The sequence below is a fragment of the Manihot esculenta genome, chromosome 1, assembly GCF_001659605.2.
Source record: "Manihot esculenta cultivar AM560-2 chromosome 1, M.esculenta_v8, whole genome shotgun sequence".
Classification (NCBI taxonomy): Eukaryota; Viridiplantae; Streptophyta; class Magnoliopsida; order Malpighiales; family Euphorbiaceae; genus Manihot; species Manihot esculenta.
Window position 1 is genome coordinate 30,548,434 of NC_035161.2, and position 20,907 is coordinate 30,569,340.

The 20,907-nt window shown below is 36.3% G+C and overlaps 3 protein-coding genes and 1 long non-coding RNA gene across 5 annotated transcripts; 1 reads left to right on the forward strand and 3 right to left on the reverse strand.

The window, feature by feature from the left end:
* Positions 1-4,166: 4,166 nt before the first annotated feature.
* Positions 4,167-4,776, reverse strand: LOC110609105 (protein GLUTAMINE DUMPER 4). Its single transcript, XM_021748455.2, has one exon. The coding sequence runs from the start codon at positions 4,679-4,681 to the stop codon at positions 4,334-4,336; it is 348 nt and encodes a 115-aa protein (XP_021604147.1). The 5' UTR covers positions 4,682-4,776; the 3' UTR covers positions 4,167-4,333.
* Positions 4,777-5,267: 491 nt separating this feature from the next.
* Positions 5,268-11,541, forward strand: LOC110630899. Of its 2 annotated transcripts, none has more exons than XR_006350912.1 (4): positions 5,268-6,066; positions 6,173-6,246; positions 10,752-11,024; positions 11,400-11,541. It is a non-coding gene; the product is annotated as an uncharacterized LOC110630899 (long non-coding RNA). The 2 variants fall into 2 exon arrangements; XR_006350913.1 differs by having other exon boundaries at positions 5,269-6,066; positions 10,809-11,024.
* On the reverse strand, positions 11,151-13,351 carry LOC110630890 (zinc finger protein CONSTANS-LIKE 2). Its single transcript, XM_021778531.2, has 2 exons — positions 12,458-13,351; positions 11,151-11,762 (listed from the first exon to the last, which is right to left on the reverse strand). Exons 1-2 carry the CDS (start codon positions 13,250-13,252, stop codon positions 11,403-11,405), a joined length of 1,155 nt encoding a protein of 384 aa, XP_021634223.1. The 5' UTR covers positions 13,253-13,351; the 3' UTR covers positions 11,151-11,402.
* A 2,931-nt stretch (positions 13,352-16,282) lies between these two features.
* Positions 16,283-19,709, reverse strand: LOC110630883 (protein NSP-INTERACTING KINASE 1). Its single transcript, XM_021778518.2, has 11 exons — positions 19,337-19,709; positions 19,125-19,257; positions 18,914-18,985; positions 18,674-18,817; positions 18,508-18,579; positions 18,363-18,422; positions 18,167-18,264; positions 17,908-18,057; positions 17,472-17,813; positions 16,993-17,372; positions 16,283-16,905 (listed from the first exon to the last, which is right to left on the reverse strand). The coding sequence occupies exons 1-11, from the start codon at positions 19,437-19,439 to the stop codon at positions 16,585-16,587; spliced, it is 1,875 nt and encodes a 624-aa protein (XP_021634210.1). The 5' UTR covers positions 19,440-19,709; the 3' UTR covers positions 16,283-16,584.
* Between the last annotated feature and the right edge of the window lie 1,198 nt (positions 19,710-20,907).

Sequence of the window (20,907 nt, forward strand, 5' to 3'; positions counted from 1 at the left end):
TCTCTCAGCTCGATTTTGTAGTGCTTGGGGTCATTTTCCGAGACCAGTCACCTACCTTACTGAGGGCTTCACTCGGGATTCATGCTCTTTAGCCTTACTGTCGCTTCGTCTTCTCAGCTCGGTTTTGTGGTACTGGGGGTTATTTTCCGAGACCAGTCACCTACCTCACTGAGGGCTTCACTCGGGATTCAGGCTCTTTGGCCTTACTGTCGCTTCGTCCTCTCAACTCGATTTTGTGGTGCTGAGGGTCATTTTTCGAGACCAGTCACCTACCTCACTGAGGGCTTCACTCAGGATTCAGGCTCTTTGGCCTTACTGTCGCTTCGTCCTCTCAGCTCGGTTTTGTGGTGCTGGGGGTCATTTTTCGAGACCAGTCACCTACTTCACTGAGTGCTTCACTCGAGATTCAGGCTCTTTGACCTTACTGTCGCTTCGTCCTCTCAGCTCGGTTTTGTGGTGCTGGGAGTCATTTTTCGAGATCAGTCACCTACCTCACTAAGGACTTCACTCGGGATTCAGGCTCTTTGGTCTCACTGTCGCTTCTTCATCTCAGCTCAATTTTGTAATGTCGGGGGTCATTTTTCGAGGCCGGTCATCCACCTCACTGAGGTCTTGCTCTTTCTTCTAAATTTTTTTCTGCAAAATAAGAGTTTGCACAGAGCGTATATAACGAGAATGCTCATTGTTAATTCAATAATATTCATCAATAAATACTATGTCGCACATTAACTAATAATATTAACTCATGCAATTTAGAAATTCAATAAATAATATTTTGCATGTGTAAATTTCTCTAAGATTTTTCAATCTATAAAATACATGGTTTTTCTCTGAGGAATGTCTGTGCTAACATTAATTAATAATAAAATTTTCATGACAAATTTTAATGTTATGCGAGCAATTGTCAAGATATCTAAACTCAGGTAAGTATACTTTAATTAAATTTAGTGTTATTATTCACATACAAAGCATATCTTTTAATAATCTATGAAATCCTTTGTATTCAACAATAATTAATAAAAAACTAAAGGCAGTCTTGAAATTCTAAAGCAAAATAATGAGCATACACAGCAAGATGCAATTGATATGAATGGAGTATATACATACTATGGGTATTTAAAATAAGTGATTAACGCCTTGTTTAATAACTAAAGGCGGTCTCGAAATTCTAAAGCAAAATAAGCAACTGGAGCATAATTTATGCTAATGACAAGTAACAAACAGGTGGCAATTTTATGTGTACCTTACTTCAATGTCAATTGGCATAATTATTCAAAGTGTGACGAGCACGACCTCGAATGAGTGCGGTTTCTCAAAAATCGGATGGGTGCGGGTTCATAATCAGAAGTGCAGTTCACGCCAATCCACCCATATGGCGTTTGATAAGTGGATTTCCAGTTATTCAAAAGACCAAGTTCATCACGAAGGCCATTCTTTAGATCTAGGAGGTATTGCCCCTCAGAATTCAACCCATTAGAAGTACAAACCGATAGCAATGCGACAATTCAAAATCCTGTAAACTCTGCTTCAAAAGTTCTCCTTGCCGACAAGGCATACACTCATTTTCCCCTCAATCTCTCTGAATGTACACTTTTCCATCTAATTCTCTCTCTGTATGTAGAAGTTGGGATGATGGGCTTGGCTGGTTTTAGTTTTCTTCCCTTTCTCTTTTTTAGTGCCTTAGCAAAAAGGTTGCCGAGAACCCGACCTGTCTAGCCCTCTCTTGAGATCTACCAATCGAATAGCATAGTCGGCCTGTACAATCCAATTTTGAACGCTTGACATCCTGGTGCTAGAGTTGGCCTATTCAATCCGAGGTTGAAGGCTTGCCGACCTAGTAACCCAACCGACCTGTCGAGCTCTTGATTGTCCGAACTACGGGCTTGACCATGTAGATCCCTTGATGCTCCGATCAAGCGTCCTGGTGCTAGAGCTGGCCTATTCAATCTGAGGTTGAAGGCTTGCCGACCTGTCAAGCTCTTGATTGTCCGACCTACAGGCTTGACCATGCAGATCCTTTGATGCTCCGATCATGCCGACCTTTCGATTCTCCGACCAGCGAAACCATTGGTGGTCTGACTAGTAGTGCTTGATCAGTCATCCTCTCGTTGGTCAGACGGACTAGCGCCGACCATGCCGACCAGGGGCATCTCAGTTCACCTTGTCTTCAATGTTGGATGACATACATAGTCCGAGTTCATCCACCTCGGTCAGCTTGGACATTTGATCATTTCTTATTGTCTCCATGTTGCCCCGATACTTGAGGGGCGCTGCTATGCAACCAAGTTGGATGGCCATGAATCGTGCCCTATCCAACCTTGCCTATTTGTTGTCCAGTCAGAGAGCTGTCGAACCTACCCAACCTGCTTTACTTTTCCTCGCAGATCTCTTTTTTTATTATTTTTTATTTATTAATTTTTTTCTCTAACTTGCTAACCTGAGACTTTATAGCCGACATACTCATCTAACATTTAACAACATATATATGGCTGACCTCATAATTTCAACAAATATATACATCACTCAGTCTTTTTCTTTTTATAGAAAAGATTAGAATTTTATACTCATAGATAAGTATTTCGATATAAAGTTTCACTTCACCAGGTTTCACAGAAAAAGTTAATAGTAATAAAATTCAATAAACATTAAAATAAACTATCTGAAAGACTATCAAAATATTCTTGAACGTAATGAATCTTTATTTTCAGCTGGGTTATTGTAAACCTCCAGCTTCCTTTTCGCATAAACTTTCATACTTTCATGTGGATCTCAATTGGTGAATTTAGGAACTTTAGAGATAGTAAAATCTCTTTCGTTTCCCACAGACAGCACCAATTGATAGATCTGGATTTCCTCTTACTCCATGATAGATTTGGTTTTCCTCTTACTCCACTTGATAGATCTGGTTTTCTTCTTGCTTCATCATATGGGACCATCCTATGGGTCCTCAATGCTCAATTTGAGGAAAGAATCTGCAAAATAAGGAAAGATGGTTAGGGGTCTATCAGGATGCCCCCGGTGGTGACCCTCCGACGTTCTAGTCAAGTTCATGAACTAGTGTAGTATGGATAGACAAGAGTTGCAGAAAAAAAAAAAGATGGAGCCGAGGAAGAAGAAGGAAGAAGAAGACCCTCCTTCTAGTGATGTATAACTACCTATCTGCTACAGTGCCACATGTCCTTGTTACTCAGTTCCGTACGTACGAATGTGTCAGAACCCCTCTCCACGCTAGGCGGCCATTTAATTCTCCCTTACGCGCATGCGGGTAGGGCTGTGAGGTGACTGGACCTGCTCCCTTACTTCTTATCACGTCACCGAGCTAGACTTTCTTCAGATGGAGCCGCGCGTGTGATCTGTTCGGCTTTTTTTCGTTGCTGGGTTGGAGCACGTCGCGTGGGGCTGATTGGGTTTGAGAAAGGCCTAGTGATCCTTGGACCTGCGTCCTTCTTTTAAGGCCTAACCTTACCCCCAGGTGCAGAAAACCCGACGGTTGAGTTTGAGAAAGGCCTAGTGGACCTTGGACCTGCATCCTTCTTTTAAAGGCTGACCTTACTTCCAAGTGCAGAAAACCCGACGGTCATCTATTATTTACATTGTAACTTTAAATCAAAGGCCAATTTTATTTTCTATCAAATTTTCATGAATTATTTGTAAAATTATTAAAGTACTCTTGAAAATAATTTATTCATCTAAAAATCAATACATATTTTATTTTTGAAAAAATCAATAAATTATTTTCTTTTAAAATTTTCAAAATAAAAAAAAGTTTATTTGAAAAAAAAAAGAGAAAATTCATAACCTTTAGCTTTCGTGTAAAAGTATTATTATTATTGAATAAATTAAGGTATGAGAGAGAAGTGAGTGGAAGAGGGTATCATTAGACTTATTTGGGATGGGTGTGAAATTAACCACAAGTTGCTCCAAATTCGTGTGTCTCCCAATACTAACAGTGCTACACTAACTAACATTTTCGAGTGGCCACATATACTTTTTGAATTTATTCAATCTCCCTTTGCTCAATCATAGTTTGCCTAATGATTTTATTTTAGGACCCTTTTGCTGATTATTTGACCCAACAACTACCATAACCTAATTCACTCATCTTACATTATTCTATATGTGTAATTATGTTTTTTCTCCAATACCCACTTTATTTTTCTTTCTTTGCTCTTAGTAATCTCAAATTTAGAGCTACATAATGGAAATAGGAATTGATTCCATTTGTTTATATCTTTTCATTTCGCATAATTTATTTAAAAAAAATTGAATAAATTTTTTATAAAAAGTTGTACATAATTTAAAAAGAAATTATGTGCTCATATATATATAGAAGTTACAGTTGTTGATGAGATCGGCAGATGCAAGCCACGGGGTTGGCCAAGTAAGTAGGATTATCATCACCAGCCATAATCACAACAATCTTCGGCTCCATCTCCAAAGGCTGCATCCTGAGATGATGAGATTTTTGTCGAGCCTCAACATCATCAGAACCAGCTGAATTGGGTGCTGATATTTCGCAATAGCAAACTAGTATAAGCAACGCCATGCCCAGGAGTCCTAATATCACAGCTAGCCCTCCAAAAAGATAAGGGGCTGGAGACTTCCAGTGCTCGAATCCGCTGCCATATACACCACATGCACTGCTACTGGAGTTGCTTGTTGCACCTGCATGGGGACTCATGGTTCTCTATGTCTCTCAAAATCTTAATTTCTTTCTGCTCTGCTGGTTTGGATTTTTCGTGGGTGATCAAGGAGATAATGTAGTATATATAGAAGTAATTAGCTGATGTTTCTGCAGAGCTTAATGCAAATGATGAAGATGATTATTCTTTCTTGGAGTCTACTTATACTCAGGGGGGGCCATTGATTATTCGCATGGAAGCTAATTTCGTGTCTACGTGATTGAGTGGGAGCCAAAAATACTCTTCCTTTTCCAGTTTTCCTCCACATTTTTTCTTTCTTTTTCTTTTCTTTTCTTTTCCTTCAGTTTATTAGTATTTGAATTCATAAGCTTTATGAGTTATGACTTTGGTTTCCGTTTAAGTTTAAAATGACAATTGCACGATTTTAAAAACTTAATACTTTAATATATATATATATATATATAATTCAGATGAAAAAAAATAATTTAAAGAAAAGTTAAATCGTGAGTGAGATGGAAATTAATTTAATTAAAATGATATATTTTAATATATATATATATATAGAAAAATTAAAATTAAAATACAGATATTACCCCTTTCCCATTCGTTAAGGCATGGGCGAATCCATCCTATTTAGAACACAAGGTGGAAATTTTGGAGAATCCTGCAAAACTGGGCCTGTCTCGTTTTATTTTCTGCCAGATATCTCACGAGGCCTTCCAACGATCGATTCACCACATGCTACGTTGATTCTTATTTCTTGCTTGCTCCAGTCTCCACACTCCAGAGACTTGGATTCTGCCTTCTGGGCATCTCCCGGATTCTGCCTTCTGGGCATCTCCCGGATTCTTTTTTGGAGCTCTTACTGCTTTATTTCGTCACTATTCTATTTTTTTTCCTTAGCTTGCCTGAATATGGTTCTACCAAGTTAAACCCATATTTTTATCACGTATTTGAGAATCTTAATGTGGGGATTTTCTTTTTATTGCATTCTCTTTCTAGCCACAATTGCATTAATCTAGCTGCTTTTTGTTATTGGCAGATTGTATTTTTGCTTCTTTAATATATATATGTGTATGTGTGTGTTCTTGTTTGTAAATAAAGAAGAATTAAGGCATATAAACATGGGTTTGCTGCTACTCTGATTGGATTACCTTTTGTTGGTTACTGAAGTATTGCTGATGTGTGCCATTTTCCTAGTAAGTATGATAATTTGGGTTGATTGAGTAGATGATTCTTCTCTTTTTCTTACATATTGTATTATTGTGTGTATTTACTTCTTGTTGCTAGCTATTATATGCGTTGTCAATTCATCCATGTCCAAAGCAAAAGGGTAAGGGCTGAAGGTAGATTCTTGTGGAGTCCAGCTGTGATTGGACTGAATTGGATAATCACTTTGCGTTATTTACAAGTTGATAAGGAGGTAAATTGAAATCTTATATGTGAGATTTTTCTGAAATCTCAGTTCCTCTTATGCTACTGGTTTGAATATTGAATTGGTACCTTTATTTGCAATGCATACCTGGCAGACACATTACCTTGAAGTTTGTCAAATGAGCTTGCAGAAATTGATATTCTAAGGGATTCTACATCAGCTTGAAAAGTGAGCAAAAGCTAAAAAGTTTCCTTGCTTGATTGGTCTCAGTTAAAGATGATGATATCATGATTTCTGGCCATTCAACATTAGAGATCCCTGATTCTCTAGAGACTTTAGGAAGAAATATAGTAAATAGTATTTTATTTTATTCAGGAAGCTTGAGTTGGTTTGAGATTCCTAATTAATATTTGATTAGTACTTTCTTACTTTGAATTCCCCATCCTTCTAATAGCAGGATTACAAATACAAGAATAAATGTCTACATCTTCAAGGATCTATGGTGTAGCTTTTTATGACTAGTATCGATAATTTGAGAAATGATTTTGCGAATTATTATGCGTTATGTGAATTGTTTCTCATCCCTTTAGTATGTTCTGTTGGTTCTACATCATTTAGCTTTTATAAGAGTCTTTTTATCTATTTCTTCTTTGTTATGCTTGTATTCCTTACCGGATATACGTGAAATGTGGAAAAGTGCAGTAGTGCACAATCTTTTCTATGGATGACCGCTGCTATTCATTCTCTGCCTCCCTTTTTAATATTTGACCTGTGCATCTATTTCCACCTTAATCTGAAAAGGATACTACGTATGTATAAAGTATTATTATAGATTGAGAATCTATAGAGATGCTTTAGGATAGATGAAATAGACAGGTGCTTCAATAGCATTTCATGATCACAAGTACCCGGGAGGCGTTAGAGGTGAAGGTCTATTTGAGAGCAAGGCCTCTGCATTTGCTTGTCTTAATGGTCATACTTTGTTAAGTGCATCTTTCTTGCAGAGGTTAGCGCTGTGCTGTGCTTCCTTTACAATTCAGCATCTAAGATAAATTATTCAATTCCTTATGTTTAATCTATCAAGTGTTTAGGCATCTGCCTATGTTTCTTTTTCCATTGTAGCAGAAAACTAATAGCAATTGTCAATTGCTTGCAATCATTGGAGTTGTTTAATAGAATAAACTTGAAATCCTTGTGTCTTAGAATTAAGTGCTCCTGGTTGTCCAACAAAACAAGAGTCCTTTTAGAAAATATCTGAACCAATTGTTCCTGTTGATTTCTATTTAAATTTATTTTTGAATTGTATAAGTGAAGGAAATTAAAGATGCCCAACATATGACTCGTTAGAATTTCTGAATTTGATACTACGAGGACCCAGGAGGAGCTCATGGAGAGGTAAGCATGACTAGGCATGGGTGATATTTAGAGCAACAACATGGAATCAAGCATTTGAGCTGTCTGACAAGAAGCCTCCTGATTCTCTCCACTTTCTATGGCTGAACATTGTTCTCTCTTTATCTTTTTACTTGCTAAAATGCCAAGTGCAACCCACTTTTTCTTGAAAATATAATACTGATACTGCACTCCTGAGTCTTGACTTCTTTATTTATTTATTTTCTTTTTTGTATCTTCATGAGCTTTAGCTTTTTGTTATCCCTAATTCCAAAACTAGTAACTACTATTTTCAAAATTAGGAGTTATCTTATTTTTCACTAAGATGCAAGGAATGTTGCATTATCTGGAACCATATGAATGAATTACCATAATCCAATCACATATAGAAAAAATCTATGTTGAATCTGTGATTTGTACCATCTTAGTTTTCCAAACTCTTGTATCACATATTATCCATTGATATCTATCTGTTTATTGATTTGAGGGAATCATCTTATAGTAATTCTAGCTAGATTTCTTAGGACACCGACATTCTTTTCCACTAAAGGGTATGCTAGCAAGTGCACAAGCTTTTGCTTTGCATGCTCAAGGAGAGGTAGATATATGCATTCTTTACTATGTGTTGTGAGGATTACATTTTTGGGGTTTCAACCTGTGATCTCCAAGCCACAGTGCAGTGACTTTGTTGTTGTACCGAGACCCACATTTTGGCACATGCTCACTTGAATGGTCGAACTGCAAATTTTTGTTCAGAGGTAATGCATTCCAAATCTATTTTTGGGATGAGTGTTACGGTCCCGGGTTATAGATCGCGTCACATAGATCTGCTCACAATAAAATTAGAGTCGAAGGCCGAAGCCTTTCACTTGGATCACCCTAATCGTCGACCTATAACCAAAATAGCATCTTACATTGATGACCTGCAGTATAACGTTCATTACAGTTGTAACACAGCCCTTTCGCACGTCTATCTGCCATTTCGCCTTTAGTCAATCTTTTTACCATAGTGCCCTAAATGCTATTGTGACTAACTGTCGCAGTATTATTGGTGCTTTGGTTTTGGAGTAATATAGATGATAAGGGTGAATAGTGTTTATTCCCCACCCAAGTTGGTGAAAAATTTCCTGTAGCTCCATTTTGTATTAAAGTCTGTCTTTTTTTCAAAGGTTCTTGCTAAGCTTATGGCTATTACAAGATTGGGTGGACTTTAAAGTTCTACATCTATTCTAATCAATTCAATTAGTTTAATCAATTCAATTAATCCGGCTGTAAATATCTCCGTCTGTTGTAGACTTGTGATTGAGTGTACCCTTGCTAACAAAGCTTGAAATTTGTGTTGGTACTTTTTTACACTGCTTGTTTGTTTTAAGTTGTTAACTCACCCGTGTCAAGTTGGCTAACTCACCCAAAAGACTGCTTCTCAGTGGAGGTCCAAAGCACAAGTGGCAATAGTTTTTAAAGGTGTCCCAAGTTATTCCTGGTTCTTCTTGATCTAATTTGACATGTGGAATGCCGCAAGTCCCACTTTGTCGGCTCTACAATTATATGATTGTGGAAAAATTGATCACAACAATTCATCCACCCCAATGGGTCTTCTGTGCCATCATAAGTAGGAAAGTCCAACTTAGTATAGCGCGGCACTACTATAGTTCCAGATCTAACATCAACCCAATCTTCAGTTCTCTTTGGAAAATTTGATTGGTTGCTGCTCCTGCTTGTTTCCATTTTAGGATCTTGGTTCACCCTCTTGAGTCAAAGTTAATTGTTTAGTTATGATCTCAAGTAATGTGAATTTCCCTTTGTTCTTGACATTGCTGTTGATAACGTTCTTCAAAGAGTTTGATATGGATTCTAATTTTTGCCATAGATTATTTTGATCTCGCATGACACTAGGCTTTGATACCAATTTGTTATGGTTCTAGCTACAATAAAATCAGTGCCCACGGGTTCCAGTAAAATCAATGTCCAAGGCCGAAGCCTCTTCGCCCAATTGTTGTTGTTGTGAGCTCAATAAGGGGAGCTTTAACCTTTTGAACTCGTCGAGAGAGTTCAGATCTCAATTTAGATTAAATAATTCTGCTTATTTTATTTCTGATTTTCTAGCAATATAATAATTCTGCTTATTTTATTTTTGATTTTCCAGTGATATATATAGGGATAATGTTACTGTTTAACACAATTCTACTGATAGGAGTCATAAGGAATAAGAAAACTAAGAGATAGAATAAAACAATCTAATCCTAAAATAAAAGATAAAACAATCTAATCCTAAAATAAATCAAATACTATAAAAGAGTCCATAACAGTGAGCCTTCAGTTCAAGGAACTTGGTGAGTGTATATGGGAACTGACTCACTTGAGTTACGTAGGTTGCAAGTTCTCAATTTAGCCAAGAGACACCTGCATATTATATATATTTGCTGGAAATTTCCCAAGGCAGTAGAGCTAGAATCTGGAAGTCAATGCATATGATAATGGAGAACATGACGGACATCACAGTTGGTAGATGATGAGTAGCATTAGGGTGGAAATGTGACTCAAAACAATAGCTCTTAAGATTTGTAAGTTTGATACTACAGTTGAGACACATGATTAATATTCTTTTGGTATATAATGCAAGGAATTCATTTCCATGACATTGAATTCTTTTTCCAATATATGCAAGAAGATTGGAAAAATGCAGTAACTTTATTCCATAAACATCGTTTGTTCATTGACAGGTATGTCAATTTTTGTTGTCACATCATTTACAACAGTAAGAATCTGTCTCAAGGGCATAATAAGTGGACATAAATCTCTGATGCCTTGTAAATACCATTGCAGAAATAGATACTGCAAGGTCTCTAAACTAAATAAGGACCTCAATTTTGAAGTGGAAAAGCACAGCTAAATCCTTTTGCATTCATAGAACTATTGTATGGAGCATCAGAGCTGTGAAGTAATTTCCTCCACAAAAACCTCTCACTTAGCCCCCTTGTCTGTGTTGTAATTCTGTGTTTCACTGTTTCATAACTCCAAAAGATGCACTATGCTTTTGTTGGAAGCTCTGAGAGCTTCAATAGAATATACCATCAGCTCCTAAGTGCTAGGGGATTTGTTGATTCTTTGTGATGGTGCCCTGGCTTGTTGCTTCTATGCTGTGTTATTGAAGTGTTTGCTGATATTTTTTTGCTTTATAATGCTAATGGCTCAAATTATTATCTATATTGTTCGTCATTTCCATAAATTCACTAATCTCTCTCTTCCTCAATTTTACCTATGTGGGTTCACTTGAATTTATTTGAAAGATTATACCCTAAACCTATTTTCTCACACTATTCTTCGGATGACATGGCTAGGTGTAGAGGTGTATGTAGACCTTCATTGAAAAACATCACTCCCTTTTTCTTTCACAGACACAGACATTCCAAATGCTTATTATGGTTGGTGTAATCAGAATCTTCAACCAGAATACTGAGTGGAGAAAAAGGATTGTGCATATGCAGATGATGATTCGGAAAGTATCATCTTTGGCCAAAAAAGAGTAAATTTTTGGTGGTAGGGCATTGGTTTAGCTAAAAGCTTGAAAGCTCCATGAACCTCTGATAATTTCAGCAAACAAGAAGCGATTGGTAAGCTATTTTCTGCATAAGCTCATTGCATGCATTTGGATAATTCATTTCTTCGCAAGTATTTCATTCTTTGTGTATCTATTCAGTTTTCCGATCAAACTCAATTTGTGATTTGTATGGCTCGTATGAGGAAATTGTTGGTACTTGAATATTTCTTTTACTTTAGATTCCAAAATTATAAGTATACATGCATTGTACATGATAGAAGCATCATAAATAAGACGAATTAACAAAACCAATAAACAGATAGAAATAAGTTAGATTCAGGAACATAAACATGCAGTACTAGTAGTGCAGCTTCAGTAATAACTGGTAGAACCCTCATCTAAGCGAAGTTTTTTTTTTTTTTTCCTTTGAAACTATATTTTGATGCAGGACTTAGAATGATGGGACAACGCCATATCCAGCTTCTGCCATTAGTGTTGTGGAGAACAACTGACCGACTTCAACTTCTACATCTGTTCTCTTTGCAAATCGGCCTCTAATCCGTGGTCTAGTCTCTGCATATGCCTTCCTTGAAGCATACCTGATTGTCTTCTCAAATTTCCTTGTCTTCTTCTTCTCTCTATATCTTAGCACCCTTGCTTCCCTGTCCCCTGGACTAAATTGGGATGGCATCTGCATGGGAGGACTGGAGAAAAGGTCAATAGTTCCTTTTGGAGGTCTGTGGTGTGAGATTGATGCCTCACTCATTGTTGAATCAGGAACCACTCCAACATCCATTGATGAAATGGAGACCTAATTAACAGAAACAAAACAAATGTTTAGAATGAGATCAGAATCTATTCAGTTTTCAGGAATTGTTTTTGTCCTTAACATCACATGCTGTATGCAAATGTAACAGTAGTGAGAAAAGGAAAGAAAAGAAAAGAAAAGAAAAGAAAAGAAAACTTTCTGGCATAACAAACACCTTTGCAAAATCAAGAAAGACAGTTTCAAGAATTTGTTTTCAAGTCTCTTTCCTTTCATCTAAGTTCAAATGATCAGCCAAATGGAACAACATCTAGTTGATTGACCCATATTTGGAACTTAAACCATTTAGGAAATAAGCCACCATCTACCTTAATCAAAATGCCAAATGATGACCTGGAAGAAAAGGGGAAAAGAAAATAAATTGTGCCCACAGATTCCACCCTTTTAGAGAAGAAAGGTAAGGAAAGGGGAAAGGACCTCGTAAAAAGTGCAGAAAAATAACGCAAGAAATAGAATATGATCCTTGTAACCTGCAATTGTGACATGCACAACCAAATAACAATCATTAAAAGTAGCTAGCTACAATTAATACTCAACAGAGACTCACTAATTAAGCAATTAACATAGCTCAAACTCCACATACAGAGATTTATTTATCATTTGAGAACTTGATCAAGTGGGTTTCAGCCCATGAATTAATCATGCTTACAAACAAATTAAGCAAAGAAATTAAAACTTACACTCTGGCTAATTGATCCATTGTAGCTGTAAGCAGCTTTTGATGAGGAGTCAATCTCCAACCCCAAGTGGAAATTATGGTATTGATGATGCAGTTGATCTTTTCTTGCTGCTTCTGCACAATGATTAGGCACAACACTGTCACCTCCATAGCAGCTCTTCTGATGTGGAACACTGTAGTGCTGCAGATTGTTTTGATCAGAATACTGATTCTGATCACCACATGAATTGGAATTATACTCCATAAGATCCAAATACTCATCTACATCTCCACCACCAAACAAGAACCCATTATAGTTCTGCCCGTTGCTACTCTTCACAGGATTTGGCAGTAACCACGAAGCTGCTTCATCTTCCTCCTCCTCACCAACTCCCTCTTCTCCCTCCTGGGTCATGAACATATCTTCAGTGGTCTCCCCAGCAGGATTCCCTGCTTGGGGGCCGTACAGGGAGCCGGAAATTGGAAGAATTGGGACACGTTGGTGCCGGCGAGCCAATGGATTTGCCGAATGGATATCTGCATCACATGCAGTGCAGAGAGAAGCTGCATCCGCCTTGCATAGAAAGGCAGCCGGAGCACGCTCACACGCCTCACAAACCCACACGCGCTCATGCTGGGAAGCCACGCGGTTGGCAGCATGTACGCGGGCATCGCAGCCGGCGCAGAGGTAGACTGAGTCTGCGCGGCAGTAGACAGTGCAAGCAGCTGCACGACATGTGTCACACACGCGAGCCCAGTTGTTACTGGTTCCGCCGCCGCCTCCTCCACCGTCACTGGCGTTTTCGTTCTTCAACATGAGTTGTTAATTGTGAAATAGTAATGGGTTTTTGGGTGTGAGCTAAAGAGTGAAAGCAGAGAGTGAAAACAGAGATGTAGCTTCAGCCTGTAGGTAAACGCTATGGAAGTGGGGAGGAGAGAATCCATCCAATTGACACGTGTAGCTGAGTTAGTGGTTGAGAAAAGTTGTTGCATTATATTGTGGCTGCTTGTGTTTTAAGGTGGGTCCCAGTCCTGTCTCAGTTGGCACCTTTGGCTTTTAATGTAAGGAGAGACGAGTAGAGTAGATGAGGAAACAGTACTCGCTCTCTGGTGGAGACAGTTGTTCCTTGAGGGTCCACTTTATCCAAAATTACAGTCCAAAATGGTTATTTTAATTTTTAAGTAGACTAATAAATTAAAAACAAACTTATATTCTTTAGCTTGTCGGTTTTCTCAGTTTCTACATGGATGAGATTCTGTGTTACACGTGTCAAGCGCATAATCCGTGAATTCATTGGGGTAACACGCGACTGTACTCGTGAGATTGAGCCTGGACTAACCGAAACCTGCGGTTCGATTCAATTTAAAGAAGCAAGAGGAAGGAAGGAAGGAAGAAAGAAAAGCTATAATTTGTTCATAGAGGAATTAATATTTAGAAAAATAACTATAACAGTAAAAACTGTTAGCACTTTTTCATATAAATATGTGTAAAAAAACCAGTTTAAAATATGAATTTTTAAAAAATAATAGTTAAATAGAATATAAATATTTTTATCTGAATACTCACATATTTAATTTGCTGATAAATATATCTAAATAAATTTAAGAGATTTCAAATTTTTTCTCCATTGATATCCATTTCAAACAAAATTATTTTCTTGTAACTATTATTCCAACTGAGAAATTTTTTAATATTTAAATAGAAGATTGACAATTCACATCAAATTGATAATTTCCCAAGTGAAAAGATTTGACATTCCCTCTATGCCATTATTTTTATTTAATTTTTTAGCTATCTCAGATTATAAATTTTTTAATATTAATTTATTTGTTAATTTCTAAACATACCCATATTATTCTGAACTAAAAAAAATAGTTTTAAGAATACCTTGCGATTAGTTTAATTTTTAATAAATAATATGGGAATATAAATTAAAAAAATATAAAACTTATTGTTTTCATAATTTTTTTTTTACTAAGGTAGAAAAAGATTCATTGATAATAGAAAAGTTACAAAACATAGCTAGAAGTTAGCACCCATACAAAGCCTCAACCAAGTCTATGGAAAAAAAAAAAAAACCTCCAATCTATTAAAATTAAAATGCTAGAGTTGCAGGTTTTGACTTTAAAACATACAACCTACAAGAATAAGCTCTATAAAGTTTTTAAGCGCCACACAGCCTTCAGTAAAATGTAGCGAATATAAAACTGATTAGACTCCGACAAGAATTTTAATTAATAATATTTGGATAAAATGAAATAATAGAAATAAGAGTCTAAAAATTAAAAAATTTTATTTTAATTCTTAAAAAATTGAAAAGTGAGTTTCAAATAGTGAAAAAAATATTATTTATAATAGAAAAAAATCATAATGTGTAAAATTATAAAAATATTAAAAAAATAATTAAAATGTAAAATTGACTTTCTAAATGGTGGAATTTTTATCTTAAACTTTATGACGGATTTTCGACTCTCGTCATACTTTTAAAAGTCGTGTGTCTCAAAAATCTCTTTCTGAAAAGTTATCGTGTATCTCCATCGGACGTCGACAGCAAAAATTAAATTCAATCTAAATCTACGGTGAAGTGTAAAATTAATTATTTCATATTAGTAATTAAAGACATTTCAATTACTAAAGAGAGTGGAAAAGAGAATTCTTTCTTAAAGCAAATGCTACGTAAGACAAAAGAAAAATCAAACTAAAACTAAAGGAGTCTCGAATGAAACTATTAACCCGAATAGAAAAAGTTCATATCAAATTGTTGAGATAACACAGATAGTAATTCAAGTCAATTGAAAAATATGGAGAGGTAGGGTTCTAAATATTAGAGTAACCTAAAACGAATATCTTGAGCTTACCAAAGAAATACCACAACACTACATTACTAAAGAGAGATAAACCATGAAGAGGCAATATTATTGAATCCGTTAGCTATAGAAGGTCACTTACAAGAAGAAAGAATTCATACGTTAAAAATCTATAAATCAAACTTTTCTCTCTCAAAATAAGCTTCGATATTTTAAAAATTATTATAAAAATTAGTATTTATAACTCACTTGATGGAGAGAGTAAAATTTATTATCGGCTAAAAAGATTACTGTAAAAAATTTTTTTTAAACAAACCACAGAAGAAAAATTTTCTTCTCTCGATAAGTACAAAGAGGGATATTACAAAATTTATTTTATATGATTTTGAAGATTTTATTGTATAACCAATAAATATTGTCACAAACAACTGTAAGGAAATAATTATTATATTAAATAAAAGAAAAACATGCATAGATGGTCCACAAGACAACACTTCAGCATCTACTCAATAACGCTGACTTAAGGCTTAATTAGCAATCCTTGTCAAAGCATTGCTGATGTGTAACTCAAAGAAGTTGCTTACGTAGGAAACGGAAGCTGTCTCGGACATCCATGTGGGAAATTCAAGCAGCCAATAGCATGCCGGAACACTACTGCCCACGGGATTAGGATGCATCTCCACCACTAGTTGCTCATACTAAGAGAGCTCAGCTCTTGTCATCTTCATATCCATATGGCCTGGCGGGCGTCTAGGTGCAATCCAAAGCTACAATGTCGCATTGAGAGAGACCCTTCGCATTCACCTCCTACCCACTAGTTTAAGGTTGTTGGTTTTTAAAATCCCATTCCATACCCAAAACATTGCCACTGCTATGGGTCTGGGCTTCAAGCCCATATAAGCATAATAACACAGAGGCACAAGTGCATAAAGAACTAGTCAAAAATAAAATAATAAAAAATTATTATTAAATATGAATATGGATAAAGGTAATTTTTTTATAAATTTATTATCATAAACTTAAAATATAAACAAGTGAATTTTATTTAATTTTTATATAAATAATTTTTTTTTATCTTGATTGCAACTCCTTAGGAATAAAAATACATGAATTTCTATGGAAACTCTGTCAGTTCACAAGAACAAAATCTGTACAATTCAATGAAAACATCAAAACCCTTTGGAGCTTTGATAAGATCCTCATTATACAACCAAAAAAGAAGCTTCAAACATCATACAACTATTACAAAACAACTTCACCTATAAATTTCATTTTAATATTTCTAAGTCTCTTTGAAGGGTAGTAGGAAAAAGCCAAAATATGTGAAACTCTATGAAGAATTCACCTTGGGCCAGAAAGCTCCATTGCTTGGACTAGTAATGAAGAGTCATCAGTGAGATCAGAATATCGATCTGATGAAGAGAACTCGTGGGCTTTCGACTTGGTTGCTTCTACTCTTTGAGAAGCTTCCCATCTCTCTGCTAATCCATCACCTTCAAGCATTCTAACCACTTCAGACATTTTTGGTCTATGGCTTGGAAGGAATTGGGTGCACAAGAGAGCCACTTGGACGATCTCTTCGAGCTCAATTCTGTCATAGTTACCCTTTAGATCCTTATCTACAAGCATTTCAAGCTTCTTCTCCTGATGAATTTTCTTTACCTGCAATCATAACAAATATGTTTCAGTTTAATTGGATTAGAATGAAAGACTTAGTAGCAACAAGTATCTTAAGGAGATTCTGCTCACCCAGTCTAACATGGCTCCTTTCTGGTTCGCTGCCTTGCCGAATTCTAGCGCTCTTTGGCCTGTGATTAATTCAAGGAGCAGGATACCAAATCCAAAAACATCTGTTTTCTCTGAGGATTGTCCTGTAGATAGATATTCTGGTGCTATGTGCCCAACCGTGCCTCTCACAGCTGTGGTGACATGTGAATCTTGGTGATCCAAGAGCTTTGCCAACCCAAAATCCCCAACCACAGCCTCACAATAATCATCAAGTAAAATATTTGCTGCCTTAACATCCCTGTGAATTATCTTTGGATCACACTGCTCATGGAGATATAATAGTCCCCTTGCAGCTCCTAGTGCAATTCTCTTCCTGGTGCTCCAATCCAAGACCGGCTTCCCTGCGAAGGATAATGAAGGATTAGTTTATCTACCGAAAGAACATAGCGTTTTGGACTAACAAACTTAACCATCCTTGAGATCAAAGCAAAATGTGTTACCTTTGAGACGGGAAGCTACGCTGCCATTCGACATGTATGGGTAGACTAGAAGCCTTTCTGTTGGTGTGATACAAAATCCATATAGCCTGAGGAGGTTACGATGCACGGCTAGGCTGATCATTTCAACTTCGGTTTGGAATTGAATATCTCCTCCGACAGCATTTCCGTCCTTAAGCCTCTTGACAGCAACAACAGTCCCATCTTGGATAATCCCTTTGTACACATTGCCAAATCCTCCTTTTCCAAGTATGTTCTTGTTGCTGAAGTTGTTTGTCGCCGCCTGAAGTTCTCTAAATTGAAACCTCCTTAAGTTTCCAAGAGAAATTTCCTCGTGATGTTGATCTGATATTCCGATGATATTTGGGATGGATCAGAGGGATTAACAAGCCATTGCATGTTAATTAAATTAAAAAAGGTGCAATCATTTGTTACACACCCTTAACGTCGAAAAATGTCGATTTATCCTGCCTTTGCCTCCACCATAGAAGTAATCCAAGCACAAGAATGAGGAGTGAGACAGAACCAACGCTAGAGCCGAAGGCAAGGGCTACTTTGTGATTCCTTGATCTGCCAGAAGGTAAAGCAGCTGAAAATGCAAAGGTATTAAGATCAGAACCAGCTGAATAGAAACCATAGATTCTAAACAGCATACTGTGAAAAAGAAAAAAGGAGAAGGTTTAGTCCAGTATCCTTACTTTGTGTGCTATTCAAGTTCATGGACATTGGCATTAGTGTTGTACCAAAGCATTCCGGTTCAGACCCAGTTGGACAGATTAGAGGGTTTCCAACAATGCTGCAGAATTAAAGAAAAGCAACACAATTCTCAAAGTTTAGTATCCAATTCACAGTCTAGAAATTGAAAGAGAAAGGAGGAGATAGAGAGAGATTTACTTGAATGTCTTAGCCGGAAACCTGGCTACAGGGCCACTCAGATTATTGTAAGACAAGTCCCTGAAATTCACAGATAATACCTTCTTCAGTGACCCATTTAGTGAAATAAACCATTCATGCACAAGAGTAGAGTTGCCAGACTTACAGAAACACAAGGTGGGTCATGTTAGCCAATGACATTGGGAAAGCTCCAGAGAGACTGTTGTTATTTAGCCTCCTATCAAAAAATCCAACTAACGATTTAGACACACAAGGGAAACTCATATATGTATACATATACCAACAGAGTTCTTGAAAGATTTTGTACTCACATGTATTGGAGACTCCTCAGATGGCCTAGAGAAGAAGGAATTACCCCAGTGAAGAAGTTGTTAGAAAGATCAAGTGTATGAAGCTTTGACAGCTTCCATAACTCTCCAGGAATCGGTCCTGTGATATTGTTGTTCTGCAAGAGCCTGCAAATTTTACAGAAATACCAAAAATGTCAAGACCAGTAACCCAAAAAAAAACAAAGGAATTTTCCCTCCTTAGAACTTCCCATGGGTACTTACACAATTTGAAGATTAGTCAAGTTACCAATGCTTGGAGAAAGAGTACCCGATAAATTCTGGCTAGGAGTTCCCCTGCAACAAGATCATTTCAGAAACTTCAAAATTCTATCATTTGTTGAGTTCAGAATTGACTACATATATCTTTTTTAACTCAGACTCTTAAGTCTTGAAGCTATTGCAAAGTGGATATAAGGGATTTTGGAAAGCTTACAGGCCAATGACGAGACTCTCAGGAGAACAGGTGACCATAGTCCAGCTACAAGGATCAACAGCATCCCCATCCCAATTATCAAGAACCCCATGAGGATCATGTAGAGAAGCTTTTATTCCCATTAAAGCTTGCACTGAAACACAATCACCCACATCAGAAGAAAACCTCCAGCAATGTAATTAATATTCTGAAGAAAAAAAAATCCCTGTTACCTTCAAAGTTTACTCCTTTGGGAGATAGCAATCCATTTGCAGCATTCAAAAACCATAAAAAAGCTAAAAAACACAAGGGAATTTCTCTGCTTCTGATGGCCATTGAAGTCGAATGTGCAGGAGCAGAGAAACAAACAAATACTCTTGAATTCCACTGATACAACCCAGTTTCTCTATCAAGAAAACCAACTTTCAAATGGGTTACTTTTGTTTAAAGTAATCCTTAAATTAGAACCCACTTCTTGCTTTCCATGCGAGAAATCCATTCATCAAAATCTTTTGTCAGTCTCGGACACAAGAAAAGAACCAGTTTTTTGGTTGTATAAAAGGAACTAGCATGCCTGTCCTGTCCACGAGTCAGTAGGTTAAACAAATAAATATATATATATGTTAAAAGAACCAAAAGTATCAAAATCTATACAAATATTTCTAAAGCAAGGAGAGAATAGGAAATTCACATTAATGGGCTAATCATGCATTGGCCTAAAAGGAGAAACATGTAAATTTAATATTTCCATTCAACTTATAAATTAAATAAAAAGCAAGCAGGCATGAGAAATTGGCAATTATTACAAAAATAAACAATCTTCTAGTATTTGTAAGCAAGTAATGAAACCAAAATTCTTTTATGGGTAACCGAGTCACAAGTCGCCATCATCTTCTTGCCTGTAAATGAGTTGTGGGATTTCTACTAATAGTTGTCTCTGTACTTTGGAGTAAAGAAAGAAGACAAGTAGATATTACAATGAAGAGAGTATTGTTCATATCTGTACGTACTGCTTTCAGGAAAATGCCCAAGCAGAAAAAAAAAAAAGAAAATGGTTTTTGATGAAAATTTGCTTAAAACAATGGAGAATCCAAACATTCCCTGCGTTTGGCCATACAGTAAAAGACCCAAAACCATCCTTTTTTTTTTTTATTACAGTGTTGTGAGAATGTGAGAATCTCGAGGGCTCAGTCTAGGGGCTCGAGATTAAAGATGGTGGATTTGTTCACCCACCACTGCCATTATCCTCTCCGATCCTCTTAGGACCATGCCACCTAATTAAATAATATTTTTTTCTAATTGGGTCATATTTTTTGTATAAATTAATGTTGTGGGTTAACTTTTATAGATTCCCATATGAGCACTATGAGCTAACTATGACACAGACCCTTATTTTCCCTTTGTGTACAGAGGCTGCCTGTCTGCACAAAATCTATTAAAAAAGTACTAAAACTTTTAAAAGCAAAAGCTGCAATTTCTTCTCAATTAATGAATTTATCAGCACCACTTTATTTTATCCATTATGCTACTATTTCTTTTTGGTACGTGTGTTTGGTACGTGTGTTGTGTGCTTAACCTTCAACATGTTGGTTGAAATTTTACTCACAGATTTAATTTGATAATAAGTATATTTAAATAAATTTAATAAATTTTAAATTTTATTATTTTAATTTTCATTTTTAAAATAAAATTTATATAAAATAATACATGTAATGCTTATTTTGATTTATTTATTTACTATCATTATCAAAAATACCCTTGATTTAATAAATTTTAATTAATAACGAAATAAATTTTTATTTTA